The 20,419-nt window shown below is 42.3% G+C and overlaps 1 protein-coding gene across 2 annotated transcripts in view; it reads left to right on the forward strand.

Annotated features, from left to right (window-relative positions):
• Positions 1 to 20,419, forward strand: part of erfl3 (Ets2 repressor factor like 3) — a 90,116-nt gene that overhangs the window by 49,902 nt on the left and 19,795 nt on the right. The window contains exons 1-2 of one of the 2 annotated variants that reach the window (XM_061674336.1): positions 3,860 to 3,920; positions 17,254 to 17,488. In XM_061674336.1, the coding sequence (XP_061530320.1) occupies positions 3,917 to 3,920; positions 17,254 to 17,488 (239 nt within the window). In that variant the 5' untranslated portion in view covers positions 3,860 to 3,916. Of the gene's footprint in view, positions 1 to 3,859; positions 3,921 to 17,253; positions 17,489 to 20,419 lie in introns of those variants that run through there. The other variant, XM_061674335.1, reaches the window with a different exon arrangement.

Below are 20,419 nucleotides of genomic sequence, written 5' to 3' on the forward strand. Positions count from 1 at the left end.
CAGTTCTCTCAACACCTCGTGTGATGAGTCCAAATGGATCAACGCCTCAAATGATTGCAGTGTGGGGTGCTCAGCGGCGTCCTTACGTGCTCCTCCGCACAGAAATGAGCACTCAGTCAAAATGTGAGCACAGCAGCGGCGTCGAGTGTAGGCAGCGTGTTGTTGAACCAGAGGTGAAGTGTCAACCGGCAGCTCTCAAGCTGCTGGCTGGAGAAGTGCATTAACACTCACCCGCCAACCCGGTAGAGCGACTGAAGGGCGGGAGAATACAGGCGCCTATGGCTTGTGACATGCTCCTGTTAGGCCTTAACAGCTTTTCCCTAAAAGTTACTATGACGGAAATTATGAGCTATCATAGAGAAAGCACTATTTTTTTTATATAAGGGGTAAGGCTGTCTTAAAATGTTCGTGTCTCTTCTTTGGCCACATAAATTACCATTTTGAGGACTCTGCCATACTTGAACTCTCCCAATTTTACAGGTGTATTCATCATGGACAAAAAATTACTTGATATAACCTCCCAGAGTGTTTGAAAATTCAGCCCTCAAAGACTGTTAGGGGCACAAAATTTGGTGGGCTTATCCATCATGAGTAGATCCACAAAATTGTCCCAAGAACCCATGCCTGAACAGACACAGGAAGTCTGCCATTTTTATTTGAGGCCTCCATTTTAGACTTATTAAGGCCATTTCCTGGTTCCTTTCAAAGACAAGCTTGTTACAGAGCTGTTGTTTAATTGCGGCCAAAGGTTTGGCTATACAGCTACCAAAGACCATTTCCCTTAGGGACACAACATTTGCTGGGCTTGTCTGTCATGAGTTGGACCGACAAAAATGTCTCAAGAACCCATGCCTGAACAGACACAGGAAGTCTGCCATTTTGGTGATGCTCAATTGCGAGGATGTTTTTTCTCAAGGCGTGCGGATCAAACTTAGCAGTTTGATAACTTAAGGCAGAACTTAACTTCTTTATACTCGCACGGGCAGCGACTGCGGTGACATCACTATGGCTATCCCACACGAAGTTTTCCTTTATACTCGAGCGCAACCCAACTGTGCAGTTTTGAAAATGTACTGCAGTTCTCCATGTCGGGAGTGTCGCTATGGCTGGTATTGGCTAGGACATCACAGGGTCGAGTTTCCTCTGCATTTTTTGGCCATTTCCAGTAGCCATTTTTCCTTTCCTTTCCGGAACAAGGAACAAAGCAACAACATTGGCGACCGTGGAACAGTGTCTGCTAGAAAATGTTTTTACCTAGATGACCAGATGTTAAGTTGAATTATGCTGCAAAATCGATCAAGAAGGCGGCGGCGTAGTTGCTATATGGAACCAAGGGGAGCGCTGAGTACGTCATAAGAGCATGTGACTAAAACGGACCAATCACAAGAGATGATGTCCGCGGCATTCTACGCGCAGCAACAATTTTTGCCGTGTGCGCGTCAAGTGACGCATAGGGGCCGCGTGTCGGTCACGTGATGCAATGCGGGCGCTGTCGGCCACGTGAGCGCGTGAGTATAAGGAGGCCTTTAGTTACGGCACAATGGAGTGTGGTTTTAGTGAATTTGTTTATCATTTCTGTCACTGTCACTCATGCTTAATTTATTTATCGCACTTTGACAAGCCCTATATATCATTTGTTACACATATCTGACTAATTTATCAGACAACCCCAACAAACATGTATATTAATGTACAGTATTCATTAGTGATGCATTGAAAATCTTGCCACAGAAAATTTTCATTTGAAAATGGTTTCCTCCCACATCCCAAACACATGCATGGTAGGTTGATTGAAGTATCTAAATTGCCTGTAGGTGTGAATGTGAGTGCGAATGGTTGTTTGTTTGTTTGTATGGGCCCTGCGATTGGCAGGCAACCAGTTCAGGGTGTACCCCGCCTCCTGCCCGAAGATTGCTGGGATAGGCTCCAGCACGCCCGCGACCCTAGTGAGGATAAGCGGTACAGAAAATGGATGGATGAATATTTAAAATGTATACATTATCCAGTTAATTTTAGATGGCAGAAGTGATGGCAGAAACTGTAAATTGTTTGTAAAGGTATACACCTGCATGGTATCCCACTGGGCATCCGCCAGTTTTTGATACTCCGATTCCAACAATAAGGTAATACCAACTCAACTGTCTTTAAAATGAAAATTCAATATATGAAGAAAAGATAAATTGTCTTTCAGATATTGCAGGTTACAAAAATGGGACTAAAATTCTACCTCTGGTGCCCGGAGAGCGAGCGAAGGCTCTTCTGCCAATGCCACAATATTGTTCAGTTCTTAACACACTCGAGGGACCACTTTGGCACACTAACATACACTCCCACCAGGCTTGTTTATGAGTGTGATTATACACCTAAAAAAAGTAGTAGTCCAGCACACCTGAGTGCCGCCTCAGGTGCGGCGCTGTCAGGCCTTGGCATGTGTTTGCTCGCCGTGTTTTTTACTTCTTTTCTGCTTGTGCTTCTGCTGCTTTTGCTTGCAGTTCCAGTGTGAAAAAGCTGGCCTGTGTATGTGTGTGTGTCTTTTCTTAGAGCTCCCAAGCGACTGAACGCATGGTGTGTTGTAAGCGTGTGTGTCTGTGTGTACATGTTGCAAGGAGTGTGTTTAGTCTTCCCAGGAGGTCCCAGACCACTGCGTCGTCACCCATTATGCTCTCAACCGTGAGCTCATGCTTCAAAACAGGTGTTTAAATATTCATTGGTTTTTACTTAACCCATGTCACCCATTAAAAACATACATGGTATATACTGCGTATATATAAAGTGGGATCCCCACATACCGATTATTACCATTTGGGCTGATTTTTAAAATGTGAGACACAAGGAGGAAAATATTTTGTCTTAGCCTCCTCAAAAGAAGTCTGTAGCACCATAATTGACCTGTGACACGCAGCACGGTGCCACAGGGCATCCGGATTTCCACATAATGCAAAGAAGTGCAGTAGTCGAAGAAGAAATAGAAAAAGCTAGGCTAACCGTTAGCATGACCGATAACTTTGTTTTATGTTTTTTTTGTTTTTGTTTTTGGATTGTTTTGTTATTTTTTCAACAGTGGCCTCTTGGAAAAGTAATTTCGGGCCTCTGTATGTTCCACATATCTTGAGTACTGATAATAAATAGTACCATACATTGCATTTGCCAAATCTTTTCATTGTCGTCGCTTCCTAGTTGGCTATTGTTCAGTTTCATGTCCCAGTCACTGAGTCTGTGGCTTGGCCCAAGTCAGTGTTGACCATAAACACATTAGGATTTGTCATAATTTGTAAATATGGAACAGGTGTAACATTTATGATTGTCAGGCGCGACTGATTACTAAGCAGATTGCTGAGCAAAAATCACTCTCACTACTCGTCCAACACAACAGGGTAATCGCTCAGGATAATATTTCAGAGATCCGAGAATCGGGCTTTCGCTGACTTTAATGACAAGGGAGGGAAAATGCCCAAATTTGGCCAGATTGTATGTGTACACCCCGCTTTAGTTTTCCGCTTTCAAAGTGAATTTGGCACACTTTTAAACAAGCACCTCAACTATTGGCTATTTGAACTGTCCTTTCAAGTCGGACACAAGGGCTGTATGTACGGGAAGAGACAATCCTTTGTTGGCACATTTTTCTCTGCCCTTTAATTCCCATTGGCTGGTAGTGTCACTGTCCAGCGAGCGACCACATCTTACATCATGCCCTCCTAAATCTTTCCTCCTCTTTCCCCACCCTTGTGTCCATCCTTGCTGTGTTCACTCATGCTCATCTTCCTTTGAACAATAACACCACTGTGTATGTGTGTGCGCGCGCGCATGAGGCTATTTTTGGCCCTTCCAAGGCCACAAAGGCCTCTCTTCTCTCTGGGACGCTCTCTCTTCTGTGGCTATATGGCAGCCAGTAAAAGGCTAGAGACGACCTCTAGGAATGGGTGAGCACCCTTCTCAGCTTGTTTTAACTGCATGATGTGAGTTTAACCCTACCCACTGCAAAAAAGTATATTCTTCAATTGGAAACCAACCGTTTACTCCCGAATATATACCGGCAAATATATTTGTCAAGTACATTTTTCAACGGGTAGGCGTGGAAAAGGGTCACGTCCAGCAGCTTGTCTGTGAAACTAAGGTTTGTAAACCACTGTAATGACTGACAAATCCCTGGAGGTGGTGGCTTTGCGTCACCTTGGATTTGAGTTCAGCACAGCTTTTGAATAGACAATAATGGTGAGGGTGTGAATTTCGCCTTGTCCCATCTATTATGAGAGAGAGAAATGCCAACACGGAAGTCGAAGTGGAAGTTTAGACACCTCACACTCGAACAGAGTATGTACTGTATATGTATGATATAAACAGTGTGTGTCGTGAAAAGTAGTAGAAAGTGTGTGTTGTGATCGTGGTAAAGATGCCGCAGTTCATGGATGAAATGAGGAAAGCCATACAAAACAATCACTGACATTCAACTTCAACCATGCGGTGAGACAGCATTGCTCACACCGCATTACTTAGTTGTATATTTGTAAGTAAATGATTATTTTGCCATCAAAAGCCTTTTCTTAGTCTTGTTTTTCTAGTTTTAGAGTTTGAGTATTTGCGTCAAATTCACTCTTCTGCTTAGTATGTTTCTTTTCACAAAAAGCTTGTTTTCTCAGTTTTTTGGTTAAAAGCCAGTGTTTTTGGTGAAACCAACCACTGTTCTACTGATTACTAAATAACGGATAGCTAGAAGCAAACTTTCCTCTTTCTTTTGGTAGGTTTGGATCTTATTTCATTGAACATGATATTTTTTGGGTCTTTAAAGATCAGCCAAAATGCTCTAAAACATCTTGCAACATGGGGAACTCTACTTTGAAAATGGTTAAATGGTAGTGAATAAGTTAAGATGTTTTTTCCAAATTGTTTTTACATTAATGACAGTTAAGAATGTAAAAATGTTACTTAAAGTTTTATTGAGCAGATTATTTTTACTTCCTTGGGAAAAACTGGTTTGAAAATCCTGACAAAATGGATACTGTAGAGTTCTTTTCCCGTTGACTTTCCACATCGATAGTATTAACCGGAACATTAATCCCTGACATATCCCTGGTCCAAACTGCTGCTTTTTGTCCTTCTCTCTTTCTATCTCATGCCCTTGTCATCCTCATGTAGCGGCCTGATGTATTTTTAATGCACTTGATGGGAAGAGTCTGGCCACTTTGGGATTCATGCGTAAGGGCTCTGATTACCTCAACACGGCGAGCACACCCTTCCTTCGCTTGTTGCGTCTGCGGGTCTTTGTATTGTGCCATCATTTCTTCCCTCTCCTGTTTCCTCCCCTGGTCGAGCTGGAAGCCTCAGGCGCTTTTTTTGCTAATCCGAGAATGTGTTGACTTGTGTTTGAATGAAAATGAACGCTATGTGCAATTACTGTCTGGCTCGCCCATTTTAATGCTTTTTACCAGCTCCCTGAACCCACAGTGACCTCAAGCTTCTTCATTCGCAATACTTAACCAGCCATTGCGCAACTCTGCCGTTATTTTGTCACAGGCCTCTCTGTTGATGTGCTGCTGAGATTCTCACGTCCTTTCTCACTTGGAGCGTCTGCCAGCCTCTCTCTCGCTCTCCTTCTTCCCGACAGCACTTTGGCCCACATACACTTGGTACTTCACTTCTGAATCTGTGTTGCGGGCAGTCTTTTTTCCTTTTTCATTGAGCATCTTGCTTGGAGGCTTTATGTATATAGCACCATTCTGTCACAAGGCTATACAAAGTGCTTATAAAACACACCAAGTAGCAACTAGTGAGGATTTTTCGCTGCAATGAAATGGTTGATTGTAACTAGTACCTCTACAAATGCGCCTCTGTAAGCCTCTAAAAGTATTGTATTTTCATTTCACTGTTGTACCTGACAAGTACTTATCGCATTCGCCAAGGATGTTGTAATTTGGCTAGGTCTCAAGAGCAACTTCGTTTAAAGTCATGCAAAAATAAACTTTATAATCTACAGTGAAAATTTGTTAAGTCCAATGCTGCCGCTGATGTCGTACAGTTTCAATACAATGTTCGGGAAAAATATGCCACTGTTGTGGCACAAAATCTTCAAGCTCTGACCTTGTGGAGCTGAGTTATTAGATTTTCATATTTTACTTTGGCACTGTTCTCCGCCCACACACAACCACAAAAACTAAACATTTTTGCAATTTACAGTCACCCATATGTCCAGCACACATGCTTCAAGTTAGTTAGGAATCATGTGATAGGCTCCAGCTCACCTGTGACCTGAAACAGGTTAGCGGTATGGATGAATGGAAGTGAAACTGGCTTTGGGGCTGAATTTTCAGACGATTCCTGTTTCATTCCGGGGTACATTTGGTCAAACTCTGACCTTTTGAAGCTGAGTTATTAGAATTTTATGTTTTATGTCAAGTCAAACTTTGCCACAATGCTGCGCCAATGTCCACCCACACTCCACAAAAACGACATTTCTTTGTTTAATTAAAGTTTGGTAACATTTGGAAAAACTCTGTTGGAGTATTTTGTTTTCTAGAGGACACCTTACTATAAAATGTCTGCTTCAAACCAAAAAGGCAAAATTCCTTTGCATAGGTTTTTGAGACTTGGTAGACATTTCTACCAAATGTCATGTTGCTGAGTGTAAATGTCTTCAGCAGCTAAATTTTCAAAATGTTTGTGTGGGGGTGGTGGTATTTCTCAGCCAATTTATTCACCACTTAAGCAGACTCTCATTCAAGTCAGTGAGACTCCAGCATCAACAGACCAGTATGTTGAGTATTTTGTTGTATTGGTTAAGCTTCTTTTTACACTTGTGCGACAAGTAACCACAGCAACACGAGTCAGCCTTTACACTTTGTCGATAAAGTTAAGACTGTTTCAATCAGTTGTTTTTTTACACTTGTACAACAGTCAAGAATGTTTCTTCAACATTGCTTGCACAGTCAGTAAAGGTGATGGGGACAGTTTTGGATTATGGATAACAGATTGTGTTAAAAGAAAACAGCAACAACAGCCAGCAGGCAGACCCAAATGTCCGCTTGTAATATGAGCCAGTGAGCGTGTAGTGATCTCTTTGACTTTGGAATGGACCATAGAGCAGTGACCCTGGAGAAAGATCATATTTGGAGTTGTTATTTTTGTCCTTCTAATCACTAGATCATCTTAAGCACATTTTTACAAATCTGTGCATATGGTTGAAGAGCAGAGGAAGATGAGGTGAGAGATTGTGACATTATCCCCACCATCTTCTCTTTGACCTACTCTACCTCTTTCAAGCTCCTTTCCTCTGCATCAGTCCTACTGGGGAGATACCAGATAGCCATTACGGCATGCACACACAATTAGCATCAATATTTTAGTGGCTTGTGTGGAGCCCTGACGAAAGGGGTGCATCTAATCTCTGCCTTGGGACACTCGAGAGAGTGCAACAGCATTATGAGGGGTATGTGGTAGAAAGTGAAGCAAAAAGGGGGTGAGGAGAAGCAAGGGTTTGGGGGGCCACTTGTGAAAGTAAAGATGAGATGCAGCGAGCGGCCCTACATGCATAGAATGGAGAAAGGAATAGTAGCGGGACAAACAACAGGGAGAGGGACATTAGGGGAAACGAGTGGGACAATGACCAGAGTGGGAGACTAGCAAGGGAGAGGATGGAGGGTAGGAAGGAGGAGAGAGTGGGGGGGATTAAGGGAGCAATGAGATCATAGCTCGTCTGCTAGTCTTTTGTCATCCAGGTCAAATTGCTTCATCCCCCATGACCACTATCCTTTCCCATTCTTTCCCCCAGTCCTCCTCCTCTCCTGGAGTGCGGGTGCCTCTTTTTCTCAGTGGGAGCCCCTCTTCCACACTGTAGTGTGTGGGGGAGGAAGGGAAGACATAATAGGAAAAATCAGGAGATGAGGAGATAACTTGGGAATCTGGCTTCCACTTGTTGCACCTATCATCTGCAACTCTATGAAATCATCAATGCAAGCTGAACGAATGCAACTCTATGAAATCATCAATGCAAGCTGAACGAATGCAAAAGTTAAGATATGGCAAGTTGGCAACAAAACATCCCCTCCTAGTAGGGCTGACTGATCTGGCAAAAAAAAGAAGAAGATCCCGTTAAATTTTTTCATATCATCTGATCTCGATTATATCACAATTTTTTAAAAATAATTTTCAAAAATGGCTGGTTTTAAAGCATATGTACTGAAAACTAAAGACGCTAGAGAGTAGTTCAACATTTTATTAACGCCTTTTGTTCTCGTTGTCAATATTTAAAACAGTAACCCCCAACAAGATATTGGCCTACTCAGCAAATAAGGCAAATAAAATAAATACAGAAAAATATGAGAACAATTTACACCCAACAGTGCAACGAATGTAGAAAAATATAACAACAGTGCACTAGTTTGAAGTTTTGAGTATTTCTGGAGGTACAAGATAAACAAACTGCCCCCTCAGGGATAATGAAGACACCTTGGATTGTGAACATTATTGTTCTCCAGTTATGATGCCACATACCCTGTTAAAATTATTGCTACTTTCAAATGTGCATGATCTTTAATAATACAGATTAACTTGTTTTGTCATTTTACAAACCAGCTGAATATTGATGACATGATTGATTGATTGATTCATTGATTGGTTGCTTTGGTCTGGCGTGGTTGCTTTGGTCTGGTGGCCTCACTGCTAGCAGTGGCTAACTGCTAATGCTGCCTGTGCTGTCAGCAGTGAGTGACAGGCTGTTTTCCACATAATCACTTCGGTGGTACTTCTTCAAATGAATAGACAAAGTGTTGCCTGTTTTTGAGGGTGGCGACATACTGTGCACATTGGCTATTTAATATCATTGCTCCATGTCGCTTTGGAGATGCCACCACACAACCGACATTGTGTACTGGCGGAGCGGCCGGCTGCCTCCATCGCCGGACCGGAGTAAGGGCGAAGAGTGGCCGACGCGGCGTGCTCCTTGTGACGGCGGCTGAATTGGACCGGGAGTTTTGATCTCGCTACAGGGCAGGCCAGCCGAGGAGGCATGGTTTCGGTTTATCCCCACAACTGACAACTTGATGTGGACCAGGAAAAGGATGACTGTTTGGCTGTTGTTGCGCATATTCCTGCCGTGTTAAGATCGAGGAAATATGCACACATCTTATAGAACTCGGTGGGAGATTTATCACGATCTTGATCATATAATCGCCCATCCCTTAATTCAAGCAGGATTTATAGTACTGTACATGGTTCACGTGACACAATTTTGAGTTTTGTGGCACAGGTCTCGAGTTCCTCATAAGTGTAAAGTGAAAAATATGCATGGAAGTAGGGTGGGAGATGTATCGAATATACTCGAAATATCACGTGATGTTGCACGTGAGAGCTATAAAATGAAAATTTTGTGACCATCAAGTACAAATTCTCATGTAACGTTGTCTTCTTTCACTCTCTGCTGGTGCGCCTCTCACAGGAAGCACAACACTCCACACACTTCAAGAAAACTCCTGCACGGATGCAGTTTTTGTGTAGCATCTTAAAACTGAGAATATTTCATTTTCGTGTTCAAAATCCAACTGTAGTGTCTGCTTGAATCATTGGTGGCATTTTATGAGCCAAAGGGTAATTTTAAATAAATGTACCGTATTTTCACGACCATAAGGCGCACTTAAAAGTCTTAAATTTTCTCCAAAATGGACGGGGCGCCTTATAATGCGGCACACCTTATGTGTACACCGAGTTCCAAAATCTGTAAATGTTGTGTGACTTTGATGAGCTCCTGCCAACATGCTGGACGTTAAATGGAGAAGGGTGCATGTGACAGAGGACGCTAAAGGCACGAACGACCCCAGTAGGTATATAGCGCCGGTATGTACATTGTGCAAAACAACATCGGTTTGGCTAAGGATCCCCGAAAATGGCACCTATGAAGAGACATGCTTACGAAGCACAGTTTAAACTATCAGTTATGCGGAGGAATATGGGAATCGAATGAGAGGGAACCCCGCATGTTTGATGGAGAACTCGCCCAGCTGTTCATTTCGGATACAGAAGATGAGGACTTTGATAGATTTGTGGATGAGTATTGATAAAAAAAATTAACGTGAGTTCATTCATTGTTAAATACTTCAATAAAGTACAACCAAACTCAGTTTTGCTCCTACTGCCTTTTTAAAAACATACGCGAGCATGTATGCTCGCGTATGTTTTAGCGTGCATGCATGCTACCATATGTTTTACCATGCCTGCGCCCAATAATATGGTGCGACTTATGTATGTGTTAAATACAGAAATAGACCCAGTAACTGGGACTGCGCCTTTTAATACAGTGCACCTTATGGTCGTGAAAATACGGTATATAGTGATTTACCGGAGAAATCAGAATATCGAGATATATATCATGTATCGCGATATAGACTAGAAATATCGAGATATTGGTTTTAGTCCATATCGTGCAGCCCAACATGGATTGGTATATATTCAAATCAGAAATGGTCCTTTTCAAACGCGGCTACTAATCGGTACTTACTGGTTTTCATTTGAATGTTGTACATTTAGCAACACAGTGAATAGGAGTTAGCAGATCTGCCTCACAGTTATATGATTGTGTATTTGAATCTCTGTTCTAGCCTTCCTGTAGGGAATTTGCATTTCTCCATATGCTTGTGTGGGTTTTCTCCAAGTACTCTGGCTTCCTTCCACATACCCAAAGCTTCATTGAAGACTCTAAATTGTCAGGAGGTATGAATGTGAGTGTGATTGATTGTCTAGATGTGCCCTGTGATGGGCTGGCGACCAGTCCAGGGTGTACCCCTTCTCTTGCCAAAAGTCTCCTGGGATCGGCTCCAGGTCACCCATGGCCATGACCCCAGTGAGAAAACGCTCTAAATGTCTTAGTGTTTTTCATACAAATATTTCTTATGACTTTACAGCTGTGTTAGCGTAGGTTAATGATAAATTAAGGTACCTTCCAATTTGCATATTTATTCAGTTTATGTCTCTTCCATAGGAACGGAACTCAATCATTGTGTAAATGTGAGTTGTTTCTTGTGTCCAGTAAATGTAAACACAGATATTACAAACAGGTTCTTTGGCTGCAAGCACAAAATTGGAATTTGTCCTATCCAACCTCTGCCATACCTTTTGACAAGGATGCATCTACTTTACACACTCTATAACAAAATGTTTACTTTTTGGTGATCAAATGGTGCAATTATAAAACCTTTATTAATTGGACATTTGAAAGTCCAAGTCAGCGTTTATGAGCATTGGTCGTTAATCCCTCTCAGCCTGATTGGAAATAGGACATGGGAGCTCTTGACTGGAGTGTCTGGCAAAATCAGACGAGAGACTGTGTAGCCATTGTAGCTTCTTGACAGTTTGATTTTTGGAAGAGAGAGGGGAACGTAGCAACAGAAATAAAATGATGGTGACGGTATTGTGGTTGATGGTGGAACTTCCAAAGATGCATTAAATACTACCTTTCACAAGTGACAGTCAGTGGGACACTAACTAGGGGCTAAAGTGGCTGTCCCCATCTTCACTCACTGCTCTTGCAGCACAAACATTACAACTCAAATGCATGTTACCAGACGATTAAAATCACAAATGTTGTTCAATACTGGCTCCAGTCCTATAAAGTCAGCGGGAATGGGAACAAAAAATAATAGACGCTACTGACTACTGACGATTATCTCCGGCTTTCATGATACTGAAACTCTCATTCTTCTCTTGACGTCTTCTTCTTCTCGTACCACTATAAGAGTTTCAGTAAAAAGGAAAGCAAAAAGACAAAAAAGTTAATCCTTTAATGCCAGTTGAAATGAGGTGTAGTGAGGTGTGCAATATGACAGTTATATCCAAAATGTATGTGACATTTAGGCATTTTTTCCCCCTGAAGATTTAGGTTCTAGTTCTCCAATTTAAGATCTTTAAGATGTAAATTTGAGGTTTCATTGTCCAGGGGGTCCTCGGTTTACAACAGTGCCATTCGTACGGTGACTTTATAACCGAACTGTTTATGATGCAGTTCCGCAAGTATGGCTGAAACTGAACGTGCCTTCTTGTGTCGCGTGACCACATATTCTTACGTCGCTCCGTGAACTATGTCGTTGTGCACCATTTGTAACCTTAAAATGTATGCCTTGACCTTTGTAAATGGAAGACCCCTTATATCAGAGTCCTACCATACCAACAGGAATGCAAACAAAAAACAGTAAGTAGAAGTTAAGAAATGTAATGAATGTACAGGGATCCTCTGTTTACACCAGCGTTCCATTCCTGCGTCGTCTTGGTAACCCGGGTACATTACGGTAGTCTGAACCCTATAGTCTATCATTAACCTACACTAATGTAGTAGTATATTCATAATTATGGTAAATATTTGCATCAAAATCACTTTTGGGTGATAAATGTAAAACAATCAACTAAGAACCAGTAAGTATGGCGGTGAGTAAGCTTGCCTTCTTGTTCCGTTTGTCCATGAACTGTATTTATGCAAACTACTTAATTGCGCCCCATTCGTGACCTCGAATCGTCATATGTCAAGACCGCCGTAAACCAGGGACCAACTGTATTTTATTTCTCGTTGTTCATGTGTTAATGCATCGCGACCCAGAAGCTCGGCCGTTGACTGCTCCATTGGCCTCCCACAAGCCACGCATTCTGTAGCACTATTAAAATCCCGTCTGGCATTTTTGAGATGGAAAACATGTAGGCATCTTGCACATTGCTCGAGTGTTATTCGGATGATCCGAATCGTGCCATAGAATCTGAGTAGGTGGTAACAGCGAGTGAGTCACGGTCCGCGCTTCACAATCACGCCCCCTGTGCAGCCTGTTGTCAATAACATAAGCAAACGAGATCTTGAAAGTGCACGCTTCTGTTAGCATTACATAAGAGCCCAAAAAGAAAAATGAGTGTGCAGATTCATAACAGCCTGGCAGATGTGCCCCCAACATGATTATGTTACGCAACCCACCAAATGGTTCTGGGCAGGTTACCGCGATGCAGATTATCAGAGTCATCTATCTCGTCTCAGGCTGTCATCCAGTAAATCCATTGACATCCACAATCTGATGATTTGGACCTGTTTGTCTCACATTTTCAAACCTCATTTCATGTGTCGCTCAAACTTGGCAAACAGCTGTGCAGTATGTACTGTGTCTCCACGCACAGTCTCATTGTGTGTGTGCGTGTGCGTGCGTGCGTGCGAGCGTGCGTGTGAGTGTGCGTCTTGTTTCATCCAAGCAGCAGGTGTATTGAGATGAGAGATGACTGGTTTGTTTTTCCTCTGGTCATAGGAAAGAGTGAGTGCACTGGCAGGAAAAAGGTGGAGGAGGCCAAGTGTCCCGCAATGGCCACTAACACAACTTTGAGCACAGTAGTTTCAGTGTGTTTCCTGTGAGGAGCCACTGTGGTGAGGCGGTGGCTTCATGTTAACGCGAGAATGTGGTTTGTACAAAGACCGAAATTGGTCTTCCTAAGAAGAGGATTGCAGGTAAAGGGATCGTTCTGCCTCCCCTTCTGCTTTAGTTTTTGATGTTTTTGCTAAAGGATATGAAGACACGTTTCCATTACGCAGTTTACATCTAGGGTGTCAAACTGGTTTTACATCTAGGGTGTCAAACTGGTCAAACAAAGAGTTATGGTTGGCCTCATAGGGCCAGTTATAACTGTGAAACAGTATAGAAGTCAGTAGTTTTGAAGTCAGTGGAAAATAGTAAATGAAGTAAAGTGGTACTTTGAATTACAAAAGCGCGAAATGAAGTACAGTCTACAGCAGTACCAAGATTTTGGGTTAAAAATATGTCCTAGTTCTTGATGGTGCATCCATGAGCCTCTGTTTCATGGTTTAAATAGTGCAACATTTATGATTGAGAGACAGAAATCCAAACGGAAATATGGTAGAGTGCTGACCTCTGCCAAGGTGGAACAATTGTGGTCTGCCTATCAACAAATGATTTCTGGAAATGAAGAGTTTTTTAACTGTTCCTAATGTTTACATGTATAAAAGTTATGTGCGGTGATGTCAAAAAAAGTGCTATTCTGATGGACTTCTACTGTAAATGGCAAGAGGGAAATGGAGGAAGGCATAATAATCGTGGTGTCCCACTATCCCAAACTTTGGGCCAGTAGAAAAAATTATATACCTAGACAACTCTGCTGGAGGCTTTCAAAGCTCCCTGCTCAGCCTGAAATACACCTCGAAGCACTCTTCCTGGAACTAGAAAGTTCACAAACGGGTTTAAACTCAAGAGTTGCTGCCATGAAATTAGTGTGGGATATGTCGTCGTTGCCTTTTGACACGGAGGCTTTTCACACTGAGCAAGTGCATTGTGAAAAGGACTTTATGAAATTAAAAACCACAATTCCCAGCAAAACCGATGTCAAATCTCTGTGGTCCAGAGAGGAACACTCCACAATGTTTAGTGATGTCACTGATGTCACGGTTGGCTCGATATAGAGTCTATACTGGACTGCTGAGGTGGGCCCAAGTCATTGTTTTGCAAGTCACAAGTAAGTCTTAAGTCTTTGCCCTCGAGTCAAGTCCCAAATCGAGAACGGGGGGGGGGACGACTTAATTTATTCCCCCTTCAAAGCCGATCGATATTAGGTTTTCAGTTATTCTATGAAAATGCTATGCTATGACTTACTTTCTCTCACTTTATTTCTGAAGTGACATTAAACAGTGGCACGGTGGCCGACTGGTTAGAGCGTCAGCCTCACAGTTTTGGGGAGCGGGGTTCAGTCTCCCGCCTGTGTGGAGTTTGCATGTGGATTTTTTTTGGTTGTTGTAATAATTAACGTCCTTATTGTCGTTTCTGTATATGTTAACAGAGGTTCTTGGAATGTAAACCTTATTTAACTGTCCCCTTTATTGATGATTTATGTTCTACTTTTTTTTTTTTTTTTTCATGAAACAATTACTTTAGGTATTGTGTGATAGAATGACCTCTTTGTCAATTCCTTTACAGGAGTTTACAGTCTAAAGATAATAAGAACTAACTATAGCAATAATAACATGGTACACTTTAGTGTTATGAGTAATCATTGATTCACAGAATTATGTTGGTACTTTTCATAATTTCCTGTAACTGACGCATGTAGTTGTAGAAAGAGAAGCTACAAATTTGTAGTCCTGGTTGTCCCCGCACACACTGAGAAGCGATGCGTTCAAATCTCAACACTCAGCACAACGGAGCTTTTGTACTGCACTGTACAGTTATTTTATTCCTTGTCATATGTTTTTCTTTTAATGAAATCGATTTTTTTTGTTTTAGGCTAGAGAATGGTTATTTTAGCACAACAATAAAAAAAAAAATAGGAAGAAATCCCAATGTTGAATTGTAAGCAATATAAATATGATTCATTCATTCACTTTCCGTACTACTTATCCTCACTAGGGTCGCAGGCGTGCTGAAGCCTATCCCAGCTGACTCTGGGTGAGAGGCACCCTGAACTGGTCGCCAGCCAATCGCAGGGCACATATAAACAACCACAACCATTCACACTCACATTCATACCTATGGACAATTTAGTCCTCAATTAACCTACCATGAATGTTTTTGGGATGTGGGAGGAAACCGGAGTACCCGGAGAAAACCCACGCAGGCACAGGGAGAACATGCAAACTCCATACAGGCGGGCTGGATTTGAACCCAGGTCCTCAGAAGTGTGAGGCAGATGTAATATAAATATGATTTTAAAAAAAAATCTGCAATGCACTGAATCTGTAAAAGGTGAACCGCGATATAGCAAGGGATTACTGTAGTACAAACAAATTTAATGTGTAGTTGTCTTTATACATGTCAACAGCAAATTGTGATAATAGTGAGTGAGTGCTACAGGTGCATTAAGTCATATCCTGTTATTGTGTGCGGGATTGTTGCAATTGAGTGTGAGACCATTTGTATTCTGTAGTGGGGAAATTAGTCTCATGCAAATCTGTAGTGTTGTTTTTATGTAATTCCTGTTGACTAACTAAACTAATGCCTAGACTTGCCAGACTACAAGATTTTAGCCCCGATATTGGCCCGATTAGCTATTGTGGCCAATTTCCCAGATCCTGCCCGACATTTTTTGTCGGGAACGATGAAACCTATTGTCGTGTGACATAATCCACGACCAACGACTTGGCCCTACGATAGCGCCAAAATGAAAAGTCAAGCATATTTGATTTTTTTGTGATATCTTCCGTGGAGTGTGACATATCAACAACAACTCTCCGACAGCGCACCTTGACGTGGACCAATAGGATTGCGTAGTGTGACCGGCACCTCGCCTCCCGTGCTTGCTGTTGTCAACATACTTGGTCGTCGTTGTCAACATTTATTCACATGCACAAACCAATGTTTACCGAAGCTGTAGAGCATGATTCGACAGAACGCCGGCATGTTTACGTACAACCGTTAGTGCTAGCACTAGCTTGCTAGGTTACATATCATTTTGTTGGCTGCTTGCGAGCCGTATTGTATTAAAAGTACCTGGACATACCTCAAGCAATCCTTGAATGAACGTCCTCCCCCACGTTTTTTCCTCATTTTGTCCCCCCCACATAATACATTGGCGCGGCGCATTGTTGTTGTTGTCGCCATAGTAACGAGCGTATCCGGTTTCAGATTCCGCCTCTCCGACAGTGTTCGATTTGACAAGATAAAGGTCAGCGATCCTAAAAGACGGGATGCGGTGGCGTCGGAATACACGTCGTGTTAGTGTTGCCACTGTCTGTCCGAGATACGGGAAGATTTGATGGCAGTATCCTGACATTGTGAAATCGGGAAAGACCAAATTTGTCTTGTAATCTGATGCAGACATAACAAACAAATCAGCTAACCAGCAGGGGTGGAAGCAAAACTTAATAAAGATGTGACTGTTTTTTTTTTTGTCAACCAATCAATGGACTTCAGATGTGTTTGGTTATATCAAATTTTGCTCAATTTAATTGAACCAACCCATACTAGCGGAGAAATTTCTCAAAAGCAAGCAGACAGTTTGGGCAAGCAGAGGGAAAGGTTAGTGAGCAGACATTCGTGGTGGATGTGAAGTATGAATGAGGCTACTCCACGGTGAGCTTGACTAAGCTGCACTTTTATGTGTGATCTATACTTGGCTAGACACTCATAATCCTCTTTCCTCTTGTAGACTCCACTCACCTGAAACAGCTACAAACTGCTGACACTTATCAGGTCCAACTTCAAACAAATCTCGACTACTTGACCCCAATGTTTCCCCCACTTGTTGTTCAACATCAGCACATTATTTTGTTATTTAGAGGCCGCCTCCTTTTATTTATGGCAGGTTTTGCCTTTCCCGACTGGGCCTACAAGCCAGAGTCGAGTCCGGGGTCCAGGCAGATCCAGCTGTGGCACTTCATCCTGGAGCTGCTGAGGAAAGAGGAGTACCACGACGTCATCGCCTGGCAGGGTGACTACGGCGAGTTTGTCATCAAGGACCCGGATGAGGTGGCCCGGCTCTGGGGTGCCAGGAAGTGTAAACCCCAAATGAACTACGACAAACTGAGCAGGGCACTGAGGTAAAATGGCTAACACTTGTTTTTTGTCTTCTTTTTATATCGCGATTGTCTGATAATTCTACCAGAAGTTGCCTAGGGATTTTCTAACAATTCAGCCCACAAAGCCAGTTTCAATTAACAACATGAAATTTGTCCAGAAAGTCTGCCATTTTGTTTTGAAGTAGAGATTTTAAGTTTATTTTGGCAGTGTTCATGGGCTTTTGAAATCTAAACTTGTCCAAGAGATAAGTCCTGTTTCTATCAACTTTGAACCACATATATACCATAATATAAATGCGTGATGCTAATTTGTGAAGATTTTAGGTTTTATTCATTGCGTGAGCAGAGCATGCACCCTCCAACTTCAGTGTGCCCCCGAGGTTTCTGTTCACTGCTGCTTGGAGTTCTAATTTTAATCAGAATCATAATTTTTTGGGTGTTGTCCTGATCTGATCACGTGATCAGAAATCGGGCCTGGTCAGGTCATTTTCAGGTGATCCGTATGATCTTTATTTATTTATATTACAAAGTGACCAAATAGTCCTGAGGGAGAAAGGTCTTGCAAAATGGAAAGTGTGTTTTATATTACACAATGAAACCTTTCAAGTTTTTTTTAGTCCAGTATTTTTTAAGAGTGACAGTAACAGAATTGGCCTCAGGCAACAGTGTGTGTGTCTGCAGTCTGCCTTAGTGCTCTCTGTAGTGGGGGGCACCTCCTAAAAGTCGTCACTCCCAGAGCATGTGTTCGGTAGAAAAGGGGGGGGAAGAGGCACAGAGTAAGATGTGGAAGCACTTTGCTTACACAGCTGACAGTTAGGGCAAGCCGAAAAATAAGACAAACTTAAGCCTGCAAAGCCGGATATAATATACTGTATGGCCAAACTCACTAAACGGCACTGTCAGAGTTGAAAGAACAACAGGTTTGCAAATGTGTCCCCCCGATATTGTCAAGCCGTAAGAAAATTCCACAATAGTCTTGGGAGACTTTTCCATCTCGCTGGACTAAGTTGATTGGAAGCATTTCATTGAGACCCCACACACATGCAGTCTTTTACACTTTGGCATTCTTTCAGCCAGACATTCCATTAGTCATGTTTGTTTAAATCCAAATAGCAATAACACAACCCTGGCCACATGCCCTTACACACACTATTGACCTGTACCAGTTGAGCTTTCTTGGTGCCAAGTAAAAACTTCCACTGTTTACCCAGTCACACCTCAACGCCTTTTACTTGTACTTTTAATTTCCAACACTAGACACTAAGCCAAGTCTGTTAGTGTGCGACAACAGTGATCTGGCTAAGTTATGACATAGCCTCAAACCCGCCTTTTGAATTAGTGGTTTTCCAGCTTAGTCTTTTATACGTGATGGCTGGATGTTGTCCACCAATATGACATCAAATCACTACGTTTTATTCATGCTTATTCATTGGCAAGATGAAGCACTATATCTACTACCAGTTTGGGCAATGTTCCAAGAAATGCCTAGTCGATACCGTATGAGTGATGTCAACCACTGCGGGTTGAACAGATTCATTGTTGTAATGTTTGATAATACATATCACGAAATGCTAAAATAAACACACATGCTAACCCTGTTACTATGCCTTCGCTTTGAACGCCACAGTCTTCGCTTCACTGCAGCGACCATTAGTCTCCTCTTAAATAAAATGCCTGCTAACCATGGCCAAGAAGTAACCGGGCGGACCCCAGTTCTCCTCCATTGCTTCTTGTTAATGTTTCTCATGCCAACTGATGAGTTTAATGTGACGTGTTTTTCTCAGTTTCAAGTCAAAAAGTAACATTAGGGGTCGCTTTCTCATCAGTGGGTGTGGTTAATATTTCTGGATATTTGAATTTTAATGCTTGGGGATACTCTTTTACCTTTTTAACCCTGAGGAAAAGACACACAGTTGCCTTATCGACCCATAATTATTCTTTGGGGGGTACATTAATGTTGACTGATCATTGGAAAGAGCTTTATGACTGTGCCTGTATGTATTTAACTGTGGTTTGTTTTCCATTGACACCATTCTCAATCACCTGGAGTCAACTTGTTGTTCATATCCAAACTTAGACTATAAGCCCTTTAAATAAAGCTACATGCGTTCTAACAGGAATAGATATTAAAGGATTTACCTTGTTTTAAATAGATGCCTTTTTTTTTAATGCACACTCATTTACCTTCCAGATTAAGATCCATGCAAAGTCAAGTGTCAGCATTTAGAATTCCTCCATTAGACAGACAAAGAATGTGAGCTGGGACACTTGCGGTCATGCCGATTATTTATAGCATGTCCATCCTCTCTAGCTGTGACAGATTTGAAGCTTAAATGGCGGTAAGTGCTTAACTATAGCGAGTCTTAGTGTCTATCTCTTTGCGTCCTCATCCATTCTTGTTTGGTCCAGTGAAGATGCATGGAGCAAAGTCACCTTTAAGCGACAAGGGCGGGTGACCAAACGCCACTTGGCCACCTGACGTGACACCGGATCTGTCCTCAGAGACACGCTGTGGAGATGCACATCAATAGTAATGTGGCAGCAGGATTAGCGGCACTAAAGATTAATGAAGTCATAAAAATCGCTTCGCACACGTGTGCTTGTTAACAGGGCTGTACGATGTTGGAGCCCAGGGCAGCTTGTGTCCTTCATAAGGAGGAAACCTGGAGTCTGCTCATAGCATGTGGCAATTTGCATCCACACACACATGGACCCTAACTTGAAAAGTGTTTTGAAGTGTTCCTTTTCATCATCCCAAATATTACTCACACCTCCGTTATTATTCCCTGCCTGCCTGCTGAACACATGGCAAACTTTCTTTCACCAAGAACCCCCGTCCTCCCTTTTTTTGTTCTTAATCTGGATTGATTGCTGCATGTGGCGGCACAAGTGTTTAGCACGTTTGCCTCACAGTTCTGGGGTTTGGGGTTTGATTTCTCCTGCCTTCATGTT

This window comes from Phycodurus eques, chromosome 4, assembly GCF_024500275.1.
Source record: "Phycodurus eques isolate BA_2022a chromosome 4, UOR_Pequ_1.1, whole genome shotgun sequence".
NCBI classification, from domain to species: Eukaryota; Metazoa; Chordata; class Actinopteri; order Syngnathiformes; family Syngnathidae; genus Phycodurus; species Phycodurus eques.